This window comes from Cetorhinus maximus, chromosome 5 (assembly GCF_964194155.1).
Source record: "Cetorhinus maximus chromosome 5, sCetMax3.hap1.1, whole genome shotgun sequence".
Classification (NCBI taxonomy): Eukaryota; Metazoa; Chordata; class Chondrichthyes; order Lamniformes; family Cetorhinidae; genus Cetorhinus; species Cetorhinus maximus.
Window position 1 is genome coordinate 147,993,732 of NC_135883.1, and position 19,106 is coordinate 148,012,837.

The window sequence follows — 19,106 nt, forward strand, 5'->3', positions numbered from 1 at the left end:
CTGCTTATGCCCACTTTGTTTTCTATCCAATTACCAATCCTCTAACCATGTTAATATATGACTCCAAATCCATGAGCCCTTATACTGCCCATTAACCTTTTATGCAGCACCTTAACAATGCCTTTTGGAAATCCAGGTATACTACTTCTTTGGTTCCCCTTTATCTACTCTACTAGTTACATCCTCAAAAAACTCAAAATAAATTAGTCAAAAACAGGATTTCTTTTTAGTAAAACTATGCTGGCTTGTTCTAATCATGCTATGCTTCTTCAAGTGAATTGTTAATATTTCCTTAATTTTCACAACAACTGATGTTAGGCTAACCTGCCTGTAGTTCACTGTTTTCTTTCTCTCTGTTTTCTTGAAAAACGGAATAACTTTTACCAACTTCCAATCTGATGGGACCATTCCCAATAAGGAATTTTGGAAAATCATAACTAGCACATCCACTACAGCTAGCTCTTTTAGAACCTTAGATTGTAGGCCATCAGGTCCTGGGGATTTGCCAGATTTTAGTCCCTTAAGTTTCTCTAATACTTTATCTCTGCTGATATTAACTTCCCCAATTTCCTCATTCTTTTTAGCCCTTAGGTTATCGGTTATCGTCTATTTCTGGAATGGAACTTGTGTCTTCTACTGTGAAGACAGACAAAAAATATTTACTCAACGCCTCCCTTTGCCATTTCCTCATTTGCCATGATAATTCCTCCTGTCTCTGCTTCTAAGGGACCAATGTTTACTTTAACTACTCTCTTACTTTTTGTATGGTGTCAGGGTCAAGGATGTCATGGAGCAGCTGCAGGGCATTCTTCTGAGGAAGGGTGAACAGCCAGAGGTCATGGTCCACGTTGGTATCAATGACTTAAGTAGCAATGGTGATGAGGTCCTAGAAGCAGATTTCAGGGAGCTAGAAAGGAGGTTGAAAAGCAGGGACTCTAAAGCAGCAATCTCAGGATTATTTCCAGTCCTACGTGTTAGTGAGCATAGAAAAAGGATAATTGACAGATTGAAAATTGGCTGGAGTACTGGTGTAGGAGGGAGGGCACCAGATTTCTGAGGCATTGGGACTAGGTCTGGGCAGGTGGGACTTGTACAAAATGGACGGGTTACACCCTAGTAGGTCCAGGACTAACAGCCTCCTAGGGAGATTCGCCAGTGCTGTCAGGGAGGTTTTAAACTAGATTGGTCGGGGGGTGTGGGAACCTGAGAGGGAGTTCAGCTTCAAGGGCAGCAAAACTGGTAAAGGGAAGTAGAAAAGTAGAAAGCAGAAATGGAAGACAGGTAAAGTATAGTCAAGCATCGAATATAATCAGAATACAGAACAAAGTTAAAAAAGTAGAGTTAAAGGCACTCTATCTGAATGCATGTAGCATTTGGATAAAGGCTGATGATTTGAATGCACAAGTTGAGGCAAATAGGTATGATTTAATTGTCATTACGGAGGCGTGGCTACAGGGTGACCAAGATTGGGAATAGAATGTCCAAGGATATTCAGTATTTCGGAGGAAAAGGCAAAAAGGAAAAGTAGGTGGGGTAGCACCCATTTAATAGGGACAGGATCAGGGCATTGTTAAGAGACGATCTTAGATCGAAGGATCAAGATGTACAATCAGTTTGGGTGGAGCTGAGAAACAGCAAGGGCCAGCAGACATTGGTGGGAGTTGTTTATAGGCCACCAAACTGTAGTGGTCGTGGAGGGCACGGTATAAATCTGGAAATTAGAGATGCATGTAATGTGGATAATACAGTAATATTGGGCGACATCAATTTACACATAGACTGGGTTAACCAAATCAGCACTAATGCTGTGGAGGATGAATTCCTGGAGTTTGTATGAGACGGGTTTCTGGAGCAGTATGTTGAGGAGCCAACTATGGGTCAGGCTATTTTGGATTTAGTTTTGTATAATGAGAGAGAGATAATTAATAACCTTGCTGCAAAGGAGCCTTTGGGAAATAGTGACCATAATATGATAGATTTTTGCATTAAGTTTAAATGCAATATAGTTCATTCTTAAATCTGAAGAAAGGAAACTATGAAAGTATGAGGGACAAGTTGGCTATGGTGGATTGGGAACATACATTGAAAGATTTGATGGTAGATGGGCAATGGCTAGTATTTAAAGAAATACTACATGATCTACAACAGATATACATTGCTCTGAGGCACAAACATGCAAAGGGGAAGGTAAATCAACTGTGGTTAAACAAAGAAGTTAAAGATTGTATTACATTAAAGGAAGTAGCTTATAAAGATGCCAGAAAAAGTGTGAAGCATGAGGATTGGGGGTAATTTAGAACCCAGCAAAGGATGACCAAGAAATTGATCAAGAAACGGAAAAAAGAATATGAATGCAAACTAGCGAGGAACACAAAGATGGACTGTAAAATCTTATGAAGATAGGTGAAAAGGAAACGACTAGCTTGGGCAAATGTCGGCCCGTTACTGGTGGGGGCAGGAGAATTTATAGTGGAGAACAGGGAAATGGCGGAGAAGCTAAACAGTTACTTATGTCTGTCTTCACGGAAAAAGATATAGAAAACTCACAGAAATACTAGGAAACCAAGGGACTTGTGAAACTGAGAAACTGAAAGAAATTAGTATGAGTAAAGAGGTAGTACTTGAAAAGTTAACTGGATTGAAGGTTGATAAATCCCCTGGACCAGATGAGCTTCATCCCAGAGTGCTGAAAGAGGTGGCGAGGGAGATAGTGGACGCATTGGTGGTTATCTTTCAAAATTCTATCAATTCTGGAAAGACTCCTGCAAACTGGAAAGTAGCAAATATAACCCCATTATTCAAGGGAGGAAGAGGGAGAATGGAGAACTACAGCCATGTCAGTCTGACGTCAGGAGGAGGGAAAATGTTAGAATCTAATGTAAAGAATGTGATAAGTGGACATTTAGAAAAGAATGGTAAAATTGGGAGGAGTCAACAGTGGATGTGGTGTATTTGTATTTTTGGAAGGCTTTTGATAAGGTCTCACATAAAAGGTTAGTAAATAAAATTAGAGCGTAAGGGATTGGGGGAAATATACTAGGATGGATCCAGAACTGGTTAACAGACAGAAAGCAGAGGAGAGGAATACACGGATCATTCTCAGGATGACAGGTTGTTACTAGTGGGATACTCTTTCGAGTTATCAACAGTCACAGATTGCAACTCTTTTGAGTACAATCACAGTTCTTGGTTTCCAGGAGTGGGACATGAACCCACAACTCTCTGATTCAAAGGCGAGGGTGCTATGAACTGAGCCACAGCTGCTGCAAGGATCAGTGCTAGGTCCACAGCTGTTCACAATATAATTAAATGATTTGGGTGTGGGAACCAATTGTAATATTTCCAAATTTGTGGATCACACCAAACTGGGTGGGAACGCAAGTTGTGAGGAGGATGCTTCAAGAGGAATTGGCCAGGCTAAGTGAATGGGCTGAACATGGCAGTTGAAATATAATGTGAATAAGTGTGAAGTTATTCACTTTGTTAGAAAAAACAAGGAGGCAGAGTATTTCTTAAATGGTGAGAGGTTGGGAGGTGTGGATGTCCAAAGGGACCTGGGTGTCCTTGTTCATGAGTCACTAAAAGCGAGCATAGAGGTGCAGCAAGCAATTAGGAAGGTAAATGGTATGTTGGCCTTCATTGCGAGGGGGTTTGAGCACAGAAGTAAGGATATCTTGCTGCAGCTGTAAAGAGCCTTGGTGAGACATCACCTGTGCACAATTTTGGTCCCCTTATCTAAGGAAGGATATATTTGCCATAAAAGAAGTGCAATAGAAGTTCACCACATTAATCCCTGGGATGGTGGGTTTGTCTTTTGAGGAGACATGGAAGAGACTGGGTCCTTATTTTTTTTTTGTTCATTTGTGGGATGTGGGTGTCACTGGCTAGGCCAACATTTATTACCCATCCCTAATTGCCCTTGAGAAGGTGGTAGTGAGCTGCCTTCTTGAACCACTGCAGTCCATGTGGTATAGATACACCCACAGTGCTGTTAGGGAGGGAGTTCCAGGATTTTGACCCAGTGACACTGAAGGAATGGCAGGATGGTGAGTGGCTTGGAGGGGAACTTGTAGATGGTGGTGTTCCCATCTATCTGCTGTCCTTGTCCTTCAAGATGGTAGTGGTCATGGGTTTGGAAGGTGCTGTCTAAGGAGGCTTGGTGAGTTCCTGCAGTACATCTTGTAGATGGTACACACTGCTGACACTGTGCATCAGTGGTAGAGGGAATGAATTTTTGTAGGTGGGGTGCCAAGTGGGCTGCTTGCATATACAGCAAGCAATTAGGAGGCAAATGGTATGTTGGCTTTCATCGCGAGGGGATGTACAGAAGTAACAATGTTATATAAAGCCTTGGTAAGACATCACCTGGAGTATTGTGCATAGTTTTGGTTCCCTTATCTAAGGGAGGATATACTTGCCATGGAAGGAGTGCAACAGAGTTCACCACATGAACAAGGACACTCATGAACAAGGACAACCAGGTCCCTTTGGACACCCACACTTCCCAGCCTCTCACCATTTAAGAAACACTCTGCCTTCTCATTTCTTTCTACCAAAGAATTTCCTACAGTTTTAAAGAATGAACGGTGATCTCATTGAAACTTACAAATTTCTTACAGGGTGGATGTAGATAAGATGTTAACCCTGGCTGGTGAGTCCAGAACCAGGGAACACAGTCCCAGGATAAGGCGCAGGCCATTTAAGACCGAGATAAGGAGGAATTTCTTCACTCAGAAGGTGGTGAATCTTTGGAATTCTCTACCCCAGAGCGCTGTGGAAGCTCAATCGTTCAGCATGTTCAAGGCAGAAATCAATAGATTTTTGGTGACCAATGACATCAAGGGATATGGGGATAGTGCGGGAAGGCGCATTGAGGTAGATGATCAGCCATGATCAAATTGAATGGCGGAGCAAGCTTGACAGGTCGAATGGCCTCCTCCTGTTCCTATATACCCCCTTGCTCAATGATGGGGGTGCCCAGCACATCAATGCAAAAAACAAGGCTGAAGCATTTGCAACCATCTTCAGCTAGAAGTGCTAAGTGGATGATCTATCTCAGCCTCCTCATGAGGTCCCCAATTTGATTCACTCCAGGTGACGTCAAGAAACGGCTCAAGCCACTGGATACTACAAAGGCTATGTGTCCTGATAACTCTTCAGCAATAGTACTGAAGTCTTGTGCTCCAGAACTAGCCATGCCCCTAGCCAAGCTGTTCCAGTTCAGCTACAACACTGGCATCTACTCGGCAATGTGGAAAATTGTCATGTCCACAAAAAAGCAGGACAAATCCAACCCTGTCAATTACTGCCCCATCGGTCTACTCTCAATCATCAGTAAAGTTAAGGAAGGGGTTGACGACAGTGCTATCATGTGGCACTTACTTAGAAATAACCTGCTCACTGAAGCTCTGTTTTGGTTTCACCGGGGCCACTCAGCTCCTGACCTCTTTACAGCCTTGGTCCATGCATGGGCAAAAGAGCTGAACTCCAGAAGTAAGGGGAGAGTGACTGCCCTTGACATCAAGGCTGCACTTGACAGTATGTGGCATCAAGGAGCCCTAGCAAAACTGGAGCCAATGGGAATCAGGGGGAAATCTCTCTGCTGGGTTGGAGTCATACCTAGTACAAAGGAAGATGGTTGTGGTTTTTGAAGGTCAATCATCTCAGCTCCAGTACTTCAGGGTAGTGTCCTAGGCCCAAACATCTTCAGCTGCTTCATCAATGACTATATCTCCAACATCAGGTAAAAATTGGGGATGTTCACTCATGATTGCATAGTATGCAGTACCATTCGGAGTTCCTCAGATACCCCATGTGCAGCAAGACCTGGGCAACATTCAGGCTTGGGCTAAATCTGATAAGGGGCAAATAATATCTGTGGCACATAAGTGCCAGGCAATGACCATACCTAACGAGAGAGTCTAACCACCTCACTTTGACATTCAATGGCCTCAGTATTTATCTGGCTGGCCCAGTTCAGTTTCTGGCCAATGGTAACCACACCCCCCCCACCCCATTATCAACACCTTGGGGTTACCATTGACCAGAAACTGAACTGGACCAGCCACATAAATACTGTGGCTCCAAGTCAGAGGCTGGGAATTCTGAAGAGAGTAACTCACTTTCTGACCTCCTGAAGTCTGTCCACCATCTGTAAGGCAGAAGTCGGGAGTGTAATGGAATACTCTCCAAATGAGTGGGTGAGTGCAGCTTCAACAACATTCAATAAACTAGACACCAGCCAGGAGAAAGCAGGCTGCTTGACTGACATCCCACCTGCTGCTTAAATATTAATTTCCCCACCACCAATGCACAGTGACAGCAGTGCTCACTACCTATTAGATGCACTGCAGCAATTCGCCAATGCTCCTTTGACGGTCTCTTCCAAACCTGCACCCTTGCGGCTGAGAGGGACAAGGGGAGCAGATGCACAGGAACTCCACCACCTGTAAGTTCCCCTCCAACCCACATGCTATTCTGACTTGGAACTATATCGTTGTTCTTTCACCGTCACTGGATCAAAGTCCTAGAACTCCCTTCCTAACAGTACTGTGGGTGTACCTACACCATATGGATTGTAGCAGTTCAAGAAGGTGGCTCACTACTATGTTCTCAAGGGTAATTAGAAATGGGAAACAAATGCTGGCCCTACCGATAACATTGATATTCCATGAATAATTTTTTTCAAATCACCTAAACATTCACTCTCTCCACCACTGGCACACCGTGGATACAGTGTGCCATCTTCAGTATTCACTACAGAAACTTGTCAAAACAACTTCAATAGCTTTTCTCTTTGCCACTGAAAAGGGTAAAGGAAGCAGGCTTGTGGGAACACCACACTTGCAAGTTCCCTTCCATTCCTGCAGGGCAGGGGGTGGTGTGTCACCATTGACCAGAAAAGTAACAGGACTAGCCAGATAATTACCATGGGACAAGAACTGGTCAAACCCAAGACCACTGCCACCCACCACAAGGACAGCAGGTGACACTACCAGCTGTAAGGTACTTCCAAGACACACACAATTCTGATTTGGAACATTATCGCCGTTCCTTCCCGGTCAATGGGTCAAAATCCTGGTACTCCCTTCCTAAAAACACTGTGAGCATACCTACACCATGTGGACTGCAGCGGGTCAAGAAGGTGGCACACCACCATCATTTCAAGGGCAATTAGAGATGGGAAATAAATGCTGGCTTTACCAGGGATTCCCAAATCTCGTGCATGAATAAAATACAACTTTGGAAGTTAAAGCACGAAACAAGGAAAAATTACTTTCAACCCTGTATCTGCAGAGCATGTACAATTTGCACCAAAGACTCTCTTTAGTACAGATATGTTCCTTTAGCCACAAAGATAATGAAGCAAAAGGACATTTGCCAGTTCCACATCTTCAATATGCAGCCCTGTCTCAGACCCAGAGATCACAATGCCTGTGCAGTACTTCACTATCTTACCCTATACTAATTAAGGAGCCTTTGGATGGTTTGCTACATTAAATTCAAGTTGTTGTTGTATACCTATGTCCTGATACTAAATCATCCTCAGTCAGACATTTATCCAGCTCTTTTTGGAAGGTGTCCTCAACAGAACATCAGCTCCTTCAAGAGTCTGTTCCACATCTCCACTAATTCACTGGCAGAGAAAATGACTCCAATCATTGGTCTCACTAGAAACTGACCAATTTTGAAACTGTACCTTCCAAATCTGCAGCTTCAATCCAAGTCAGACAACTTCTTTCCATCTATATCATTTACAGCTCAACAATTCAGAGACTGGCATGACTTCCTTCAGTTTTGCTGCAACAAAACGTGTTCTGCTCTGCAAATCTTTCTCTATAACTTCAAGCTCTGAGTACTATAATTATTCCTGATACTCTCTGAACTTTCTCTGGTGCATGCAATTTGAAAACAGAGTGCCAAAATGTGCTCTTATCAATGGTCTAAGTTAAGATCACCAGTCTTTGACATGCTGTCAAATCCCCCTAGATTTACACCAGTATTTTTAGTTTTGTTGATACCAAGCTCCACACTTACTGGGTGTGTCTGAACAAAATTGCACAGATATCCTTTATGTTTTTTGCTTTTGCTAATTTTTAATACATTCATCATATAAATTATTGCTTCACCTCTCATGTTTCTAAATTAAAATCTATTTGGCAGTTTGATTTGTCCAGTGAGCTTTGAATGTTACAAAGTCCTTGAGCCACATAGGCTGTCATCACAAACAAATTGTTATACTGCCAAGTACTTTCCCCTAAATAGTGAATACGTGATCCTGGAAGGATCAGTCATGCTTCCCACATGGAGCTTTTTTCATTATCATTACCATCTGCTTCCTGTTACTGCAATAGTTTTCAGTACTAACTTGAAATAGTTCCCCTGTGATTGCAAGAATACATTTTCTTGCAATAACACAAGAATTAAAAGTACGCAGCAGAAAAAGGACTAGTGTGGTACAATCAATTAGAAAATTTTGATTTCAAAATTAAATATATTACATCTTATGCAGAGCACAAACAGTAGAAGTAAAACTGCTGATACAGTACTAGAAGCTTGAAAACAAGAGAGAAAATGATGGAAACACTTAGAAGGTCCGTCAACAACGCTGAGGAGAATATTTCAGGTATGATTCCTCCCAATTCGGATGAAGAACCTAAACCTAGAACGTATCTCACAAATGTACCACACATTACATTTTATTGTATAGCATTCGAGTATTGTTGAAATAAGAGATTTTTTTTTCCGAAGCTTTTCATCTTGCACTCTTAAGGACAATGCGCAAGAAAATGACAATGTCAGGGGAAACTTCAAACTTATACTGTATGAGAGTGCTGATTGGTTGGCAAGTGGACTCTGATTGGTAGAGGAAAATGCACCAGTTGATGGTGACTGACAGTTAGCTGCCAAGCAGTGTTTGAAATTTAAACCAGGCAGCTAGACTCTGATTGATCAAGACATTGTCCTGGGGAATGAACCAGCGAATGGCTTTCACTTATTTTCTTCATCTGAAACAGGTGCAATGTGTGTAAATGTTCTTTCTGTCTGCAAAGAACAGAGCCCTGTGTATTAATATATGTAGCTTCCAACATGCACAAATGTGCCACAGTGCAAGCCCGACTAACAATCTTAAATTGATTGTCAGCATAATTCTTAGCACACTGTTGATTATTTAGCAAATGTTGTCCACTCACAGAATCACATCTAATGTTGGACACAGTGTTTTGAGTTTTGCAAGCACTGGTCGCTTGGGTACAGTCTCCACCTTGCCCGTTGCGAACAGCGGAAGGGACATACTGTTTGATACGATCTGCCAGTCTTTGGGGCGTACAGTCTACATACCTAGCATTATACTGGCACTGACACTGCTTGCAAAACTCAAAACACACAGTGTTCATGAAAATTTGTAGGAACATAGGAACAGCAGGTGGCCATTTAGTCCTTCGAGCCTTAAAATCTTTGTCATCTATCAGTCTCAGATTTAAAATTAACAACTGATCGAGCATCAGCTGCCATTTGTGGAAGCAAGTTCCAAACTTCTATCACCCTTTGCATGTAGAAATGTTTCCCAATTTCACTTCTGTAAGGTCTGCAGCTAGGCTATTTCCTTACTTCCAGGCGCTCCAACCAGCAGACGAAGTTTCTCTATCCACCCTATCTGCTCCACTTAATATCTTGAAAACGTTGATCAAATCATCCCTTAGCCTTCTAAATTTAAGGGAATGCAACCCAAGTTTTTGTTCTGTAGAAGGTCCATCTAGGTGCAACTGCATTAAAATGCTCATATGGCATTGACAAATGTCAGATGGCAAAAGAACCAGCAAAGAGATTAGGCGAATTTTAAAAATATTCTTCCATGGGCATTGCTGGCAAGGCCATCATTTGTTGCCCATGCCTATGCCCTAAACAAAGTGGCGGTGAGGCACATTATTGAACTGCTGCAGTTCGTGGTACAGGTACATACTCAGCACTGTTAGGAAGGGAGTCCCAGGATGTTGACCCAGCAATAGTGAAGGAACAGCAACATAGTTCCAAGTTAGGATGGTGTGTGGCTTGGTGGGGAACCTGCAGGTGTTGCTATTTCCATGTATCTGCTGCCCATATCCTTCTAGGTTGTAGAGATCACAGGTTTGGTGAGTTGCTGAATGTGCTGGCTGAGCGGGTGGTGGAAGAAGGTTCAATAATAACTTTCAAAAGTGAATTGGATAAATGCTTGAAAAGAAAAACCTGCAAATCTGTGGCAGAGAGAGCTGGGGGGCAGGACTAATTGGGTAACCTTTTCAAAGAGCACAGATATGATGGGCTAAACGCCCTTCTTGCGTGCTGTAAGATTCTATGGCATGTCTTAAAGTCCAGCGAAAGCCCATAAGAGTCCTGTTCCTAACAGTTGGCAATCTGTGTTGTTTGCATGTGCACACACCTGCACTTAGGTGCAAACGTTAGACAAGGTGAGAATTGGGCTTGCTCTGATCTTCCCAATGGCCTTTTAGTATGCCAATAAATGCCACAGCTTGAAGTTGAAATACAACTACAATTTTCAAACAGCTAAATCCTTTTCGTTGAAAATGTTGACAAATGAAAACAAAAATGTAACCACCTACCCTTCTAACACTTACCCCAAGACAGACCATGCCAAGAGCGAGACCAGAGGCCAGAGAGTATGATTCCCTATCGGTGCAGTTCTCCATCTCGGGACCTGGAGGACGACCTAAACAGAGGAAACAGCACTGACCGCATTGCTTAAACAAGTAACAATTGAAAGATTTTTTTTCCTGTTTTTTTTACTTCAGCTTTTCAGCATCTGCAATATTTTGCCATTTACTTAAGAAGTGCTTGGTGACAATGTTAGAAATGCAGGTCCCTTTAAGAGTAAGCCAGAGCAAGCTTCAGAGCAAATTGAAAGCAGGTGATGCTCATTGAAGCCTATACTTAAGAGCTAGGTTTTTTTCCATTCTCAGGGGTTTTTGCTTCTGGACAGGGAAAGGATCTAGAAGGGAAGAGTGGAAACTGGTATTTGCACTGAATGATAAAACAGTTGTGATTCACAGAATGTCTTTTGCTGCCCAATTCAGTAAATGGATGTCCACCTATTAAACATTTTGTTTCCAGAAATATAAACATAACTTTATTTATCAACCGTGAACCAAGATACTTACAAGACAGATCATAACTTGCAGGTGAAAAATGGCAGCTTCTACCACTAACAAAAACATCATTTGTACACCAAAATCACCAGATAGAGTACCTCCGGCCCAGCGGATTTCTAAATTATTTCCCACCAGTTTTTATTGATTTTGTGCCAGCTCAATAATTTCTGAATGTCGCCTTGGCTCAGGCTCAGTTGGTAGCGCAGTCGTCTTGTCAGTCAGAAGGTTGTGGATTCGAGCTCCACTCCAGGGCTTCAGCACCATAATCTAGGCTGATAAGTCAGTGCTGTTTTGCCGTAGTGCTATTTTGTCTTTGGGGTAAATCTGAGGCCTAGCCCATTTGCTCATGTTAGAAGCAGCACAAAGAGATGTCCCGGTGATCTGGCCAGCAACCACCCCTCAGTCAACTCCACCAAAAGCAGGTGAACGGGATTAGTTCCTTCAATTGCTCTGTGCGGGATCCTGTGGTGTGGTTTCATTTGCTATCAATAACATCAATGACTATAACTCAAAAGCAATTCATTCGAATGCGAAATGCTTTGCGATTCCAGAAGGATATTTTTTAGATACTATTATAATTACAAATTCTTTCTCGCCTAAATTTTTTTTTGTTGTGAATTTGACTAGATTTAATTCCCAATCCCCCCTCAGCTGCACTCAGAAATAGTGCCTGACGTGACAATTACAGGCAGTCAATCATCATCATTGGCAAGCCCTTCTTTGGTGTCAAAGGCTTTGCAACTCTTCAATTTTGAACTCATAAGTGTTCGACATCTATCAGAATCCCTTGGTTTATTTAATCTCTCTCAGCTGAAGGACAGCACCTCCAAAAATGGAGTGAAGATTAAATACACCTTCCGACTCAAAGGCAAGACTTCTAGCAATTGAGTCAAGCATGCACTACAGGCTTGTCCAGACAACTGGGGCTGTAGTGGAATGGACTGTGTGATCAACAGATATGGGCTGCTATAGAAATGCAGAATATTCCAACATTATAAAAAGGACATGTGGCCCTTCCACTAATCAATAGAATTCTTTAATTTAAACTCTCCACCCTGCTCACTTCCCATGCACGGCAATACAATACTGTTTCAAAAAGTTTATAGACATTATTTCAACACCAGTTTGTGGCAGAGAACTCTGCATCCAGCCAGCCTTTATAGACGTGCTTTTAACCTCTCATTTTTTTTCTGTGATTAACGCAGATTTGTTCCCTCTTGATCTTTTGTTGCAGCAGCGAAAACAATGTGTCATTATGGACCTTCTCACAATCCTTCGGCAACCTTAAATACCCCGTTAGGAATGTAAATTTTGTGCTGTTATACAAAGGATGCAGTCCTATGCCTGTATTAATAATGAGTTCAAACAGGAGGTCAAACACTTGCAGCTTATCAAAAATTAAATGAACCAACATACTCACGGCTAACACCAAGGTCACAAAGAAAGCTCTGCTGCAGATGATACACACATTACCATCAGGTGAGCTCCACCCTCCACATGTCTTCCACCTTCATCCCTGAACCTCACATTATAACAGTCTCGCTTTTAAGCTCAGCGAAAGGCCTCCCTCCTTAATCGCTTGACCTCTTCAGTAACTTTGACGTTTGAATTAGCTCAACATATCAAAGACTCACAAAGGTTCCACACACACTGATTTCAGGCCCAAGGTAAAATACCCTGTACAGTGAGAGTCATAACTGCACCAAGGAGGCCATTCAGCCCATCGAGTTCAGCCAATCCTATTCCCCGCTCGATCCACATTAACCTGCAACTTTATTTCACACATGTGCCCTTCCAACTTCCTTTTGAAACCCTGATCACCTCTGCTTCCACCAGCCTTGTCGGCAGAGAGATCCAGGTCATTACAATTCGCTGCACAAAAAAGTTCTTCCTCTCATCCCCCCCACTATCTTTTGCTTAAAACCTTAAATCTGTTCCCTTTAATCCTTGTACCATCAGCTAATGTGAACAGTTTTTCCTTGTCTACTTTATCCAAACCAATCATGCCCTTGTACAGTTCTATCAAATCTCCCCCCAATCACTAATACAAAAGCAAAATACTGTGGATACTGGAAATCTGAAATAAAAACAGAAAATGCTGAAATATTCAGGTCAGGCGGCATCTTTGGAGAGAGAAACAGAGTTAATATTTCAGTTTGATCATCTTTCATGAGGACTGTTGCTGGAGAGACAATGATTACTTTAAATTGAAACTGGTAACATGTTGAAGATTACAGATGTGTATGGAACTAAAATTTGGTGGCCAGAACTGGATACAGTTGTGACCTAACCAGAGCAGCATAACTTCCCTGCATTTGTACTCAATGCACTGACTTATGAAGTCCAAGATTCCATATGCTTTGCTAATCACTCTCAATATGTCCTGCCACCTTCAAAGATCAAAAGACATCAACCCCTAGACCCTTCTGTCCTTACACACTCTTTAGAACTGTACCACTAAGTCTTTGTTGTCTCTCACTATCCCTTCTGCCAAAATACATCACCTCACATTTCTCTCTATTAAATTCCATCTGCCACCTGCCTGTCCATTCTGCTAGCTTATCCATGCCTTGTCAATAGGCATCTTCCTTACTGCTTGCCACACCTCCAAATTTGGCATCATCGCCAAACTTTAAAATTTTATTTTGTATTCCAACATCCCTGTCCTGTCCACCATCTACATGGCACAAGTCAGGTGTGTGGTGGAATACTCTCCACTTGCCTGGATGAATGCAGCTCCTACAACACTCAAGAATTTTGACACCATCCAGGACAAAGCAGCCTGCTTGACTGGCACCCCATCCACAAACATTCACTCCCTCCACCACTGACATATAGTGGTAGCACTGTGTACAATCTACAAGATGCACTGCAGAAACTCGTCAAGCTTCCTTAGACAGCACCTTCCCACGACCACAACCATCGAGAAGGGCGACGGCAGCAAGCACATGGGAACAGCACCACATTTAAGTTCCCCTCCAAGCCGCTCACCATCCTGACTTGGAAATATATTGCTGTTCTTTTACTGTTGCTGGGTCAATATCCTGGAACTCCCTGACAGCACTGTGGGTGTACCTACACTACATGGACTGCAGCCGTTCAAGAAGGCAGCTCACCACCACCACCTCAAGGAATTAGGGATGGGCAATAAATGCTGACTTAGCCCACATCCCATGAACGAATTTTTAAAAAAATCCAAGACATCTATATGTATTTCAAAAAAGCACTGGTTCCATTACTGACCCTTGGAGAACACCACTGTCTACCATCCTCCAACTTAAAAAACAACCATTCAACATGATTCATTGTTTTTCACCTTAAGTCAATTTCTTATCCAAGCTGGCATTGAATCTCCTATTCTGTGCATCTCAATTTTGTTCATCAGTCTTTTAAGTGGTACTTGCCAAATGTTTTCTTAAAATCCACATAGACAACATCCACCATATTCCAAATATCAATCTTTTGTTACCTCATCAAAAAATTCTACTTACTTGTATAAAAAGGAACAAACATATAAATGTACCCAAGAGAAAATTAGAACAAGCTAAGGCTATTTTATATTATGACAGTTACAGCCTTGCACAGTTGTTGACATGCTACAGATGTTGCCCAACAGTCACATTTGCAGATTGTCTTAATTCTAAGATTTCAACAACAGAATTAATGAAAGCAAATTGGTCTCCTTACTTAAGGAAGGGTGTAAATGCTTTGGAGGTGGTTCAGAGGAGGCTTACTAGGTTGATACCTGGAATGAGCGGGTTGTCTTATGAGGAGAGATTGGACAGACTGGGCTTGTTTCTACTGGAGTTTAGAAGAGAGAGGGGTGACTTGATTGAAGTATATAAGATCCTGAGCGGTCTGGACAAGGTGGTCGTGGAAAGGATATTTCCTCTTGTGGGTGAGTCCAGAACTAGGGAACACTGTTTTAAAATTAGGGATGGCCCTTAAAGGACAGGGATGAGGAGAAATTTTTTCTGAGAGTTGTGTGACTTTGGAACTCTCTGCCTCAGAAGGCAGAGGAAGCAAGGTCACTGAATGTTTTTAAGGCAGAGGTAGATAGATTCTTGTTAGGCAAGGGAATCAAAGGTTATCAGGGGCAGATGGGAATGTAGAACTCAAAACACAAACAGATCAGCCATGATCTTATTGAATGGTAGAGCAGGCTCAAGGGGCTGAATGGCCTACTTCTGCTCCTATTTTGTAAGTTCATATGTTTGTAATACAAGTGATTATTCCACATAAAATAGATTTCTTGGCCAATTCTCAATTTTAATCTCCAACCACCCTATCATATTACTCAACTTCTTCAGTTCAAGTGAAAAATGTTCCAACCACTAGAGGCTTTCTTCCTAACCTTAATTGTCTCTGTCTCTGGTGACACGCTAGTTAATTCAGATGGTGCCTTGTCATCACTCTGACATAATTTCTATAATGGGATGCTTGAAACTGTTATAATTAAGGGCACCCCATTATAAGAACCATATAATATATTCATTTGATTCACTGAAATTTACCATCAAGAATTTCCAATACCTCAACATTCAGGCGATATGCTATACTCAGGCCAACATGCTTCTTCATTCAAAGCTATTCTTACATGCCTAGTTGAGAATAACTGATTGCAAGTTTCCTTTTAGTAGCTGGGAATGGGGGAACAGGAGTCATGATTTTGGGTGGAATCCATGGCCCAAGATTCTTTTTCTCTGCTTTCTTTAATGAATATGCCTCATGTCTTTAACAGAAAGAGGTCTCGGTTTAAAATTTCATTCAAAGGATATCACTTCGCATAATGAATTACCTCCTCCGTAACAAAGTGCCATGTTGGGATATCAGCTCAAACTGCTGCCAAGGGCACAACTGTCTGCTCCACAGACAAAGGTTTATTTTTCTTTCATATATGAGCTCAGAGCTGAAGATACCTCACCTATTTCAGTCAGAAGCACTTCTGCAATGTGCCGGTGAGCAGTTCCTTGGTATACAAGTCCTATGCCCATAACAGCTGCAACCTGCAAGTTGTGGGGAACGTCCAGTTCTGTTGAGGTAGGAGGTAACAGTGCAGGGATATGAATGCTCAGGAGACGTGTAACCGATATATCCATTGTGCCCAATTTTGCAGCTGAAATTCCCAGCAGCAATCCAATGCTGGTCATCTCATGGCCCTGCCAGAAAGCACAAGGAAAACATGTTACAATCTTCTGTAGATACAGGAGTGGTGCCAGAGGATGAAAAGAATTGCAAATATTACATCCTTGTTCAAATAGAGGTATTAGGATAAGCCCAGCAACTACAGGTCAGTCAGTTTAAACATGATGGTGGGAAAACTTTTGGAGCAATAATCTGGACAAATTTACGTCATTTGGACAAATGTGGATCAATAAAGGAAAGCCAGCACAAATTTATTAAAGGCAAATCATGTTTAACTAAGTTAATTGAGTTTTCTGATGAGGTAAGAGACTTGATAAGGGTAATGCAGTTGAACTGGTGTACATGGGCTTTCAAAAGGCTTTTGATAAAATGGCACAGAACAGGTTTGTCAGCAAAGTCAAAACCCATGGTATAAAAGAGACAGTAGCAGCATTGATGCCAAGTTAGCAGAGTTACGGGAAACAGACAGCAGTGGTGAATGGTTGTATTTTGGATTAGAATAATGTATACAGGGAGATTTCTCAGCGGTTGGTATTAGGTCACTTTTCTTAATCTATATTAAAGGCCTAAACTTGGGTGTGCAAAAGGAGCAAACAATGACTTTTTAAATTCATTCATGGGATGTGGGCTTCACTGGCTGGGCCAGCATTTATTGCCCATCCCTAGTTGCCCTTGAGGTGGTGGTGGTGAGCTGCCTTCTTGAACCGCTGTAGTCCATGTGGTGTAGGTACACCCATAGTGCTGTTAGGAAGGGAGTTCCAGGATTTTGACCCAGCGACAGTGAAGGAACAGCGATATATTTGAGGAAAAACATGTTTAAACAGCAAATGTTTAGGACATGAAATGCACTGATAGAGGGTGGTGGAGTCAGATTCAGTTGTGGCTTTCAAAAGGGAATTATAGAGTATTATCTGAAGAGCAAAAAAAATTGCAGGGCTACAGGAAAAGAGTGGGGGAATGGGATTAGCCAAGTTGCTCTTTTCATAGAGTCATAGAGGTCTACAGCACAGAAAAAGGTCCTTCGGCCCATCAAGTCTGCACCAGAAAAACAAGTACATAACTATTTTAATCCCATTTTCCAGCACTAGGCCCATGGCCTTGTATGTCATTGCATCGCAAGTGCACATCCAAATACTTCTTAAATGTGATGAGGGTTTCTGCCTCTACCACCCTTTCAGGCAGTGAGTTCCAGATTCCCACCACCCTCTGGATGAAAAAATTATTCCTCCTGCTCCTTACCTTAAATCTATGCCCCTCTATGATCTATAATCTATGATCCCTCCACCAAGGGGAAAAGTTTCTTCCTGTCTAACCTATCTATGCCCCTCATAATTTTATACACCTCAATCAAGCCCCCCCCTCAATCTCCTCTGCTGCATGGAAAATAAATCCAGTCTATCCAATCTCTCCTCGTAACTAAAATTATCCAGCCCAGGCAACATCCTGGTAAATCTCCTCTGCACTCTCTCTAGTGCAATCACATCCTTCCTATAATGCGGATTCCAGAACTGCACGCAATACTCCAGCTGTGGCCTAACCAGCGTTTTATATAGTTCCAGCATAACCTCCCTGCTGTTATATTCTATGCCTCGGCTAATAAAGGCAAGTAACCCATAAGCCTTCTTAACCACCTTATCTACTTGCCCCGTTACCTTAAGGGACCAGTGGAAATGCACACCAAGGTCCCTCTGATCCTGGATACTTCCCAGGGTCCTACCTCTCATCGTGTATTCCCGTGCCTTGCTTGTCCTGCCCAAGTCCATCACCTCACACTTATCTGGATTAAATTCCATTTGCCACTGATCAGCCCGTCTATATCCTCCTGTAATCTAAGGCTATCCTCCTCACTATTTATCACCCCACCAATTTTCGTGTCATCCGCGAACTTACTGATCAACCCTCCTACATTCAAGTCTAAATCATTTATATATACCACAAACAGCAAGGGACCCAACACCAATCCCTGTGGAACCCCACTGGACACAGGCATCCAGTCACAAAAACACCCCTCAGCCATCACCCTCTGCTTCCTGCCACTCAGCCAATTCTGGATCCAATTTGTCAAATTGCCTTGGATCCCATGGGCTCTTACCTTCGTTATCAGTCTTCCATGCTGGACCCTATCAAAAGCCTTGCTGAAGTCCAAGGAGACTACGTCAAATGCATTGCCCTCATCTACACACCTGGTCACCTCTTCGAAAAATTCAATCAAATTGGTCAGACATGACCTCCCCTTAACAAAACCATGCTGACTGTCCTTGATTAATCCCTGCCTGTCCAAGTGTAGATTAATTCTGTCCTTCAGAATTGCTTCCAATAGTTTCCCCACCACTGAGGTTAGACTAACTGACCTGTAGTTCCCTGGTTTATCCCTTCCTCCCTTCTTGAATAACGGTACCACATTGGCTGTCCTCCAGTCCTCTGGCGCCTCTCCTGTGGTCAGATAGGTACTGAAAATTATTGCCAATGCCCTTGTCATCTCCTTCATTGCCTCACTCAACAGAGGGAGAGCTAGAATGGACACAAGGGGCTTCCTTCTGTGCTGCAACCATTCTATGATTCTATGTGGTGTTTGTGAAATTAGCAGTAGAAGCATTTATGAAATGACTGTGGAGTCCAGAGGCAAGTGGTTAGAGAGCCTTCTTTATCTTCACCAGCCATCCCCTTTGATCCCCAAAATAAATGCTACACAAGTTGCCACCCATTCCCTGGGGAGAATGGGTAGGGAGAGCAGTCAACCTGTTATCTGGCCTGCATTTATGCAGCCTTTGCATTTGTTGCTTGCAACTGAGAGCAAACCTGTGCACCTGAAAC

At 42.5% G+C, this 19,106-nt stretch overlaps 1 protein-coding gene across 4 annotated transcripts in view; it reads right to left on the minus strand.

The window, feature by feature from the left end:
* anapc1 (anaphase promoting complex subunit 1) overlaps positions 1-19,106 on the minus strand; it is a 222,829-nt gene that overhangs the window by 96,148 nt on the left and 107,575 nt on the right. For all 4 annotated transcript variants that reach the window (XM_078542651.1, XM_078542649.1, XM_078542650.1 and 1 more), the window contains 2 exons: positions 16,072-16,306; positions 10,617-10,708 (listed from right to left, as the gene is read on the minus strand). In XM_078542651.1, coding sequence (XP_078398777.1) covers positions 10,617-10,708; positions 16,072-16,306 — 327 coding nt within the window. The remainder of the gene's footprint in view (positions 1-10,616; positions 10,709-16,071; positions 16,307-19,106) is intronic.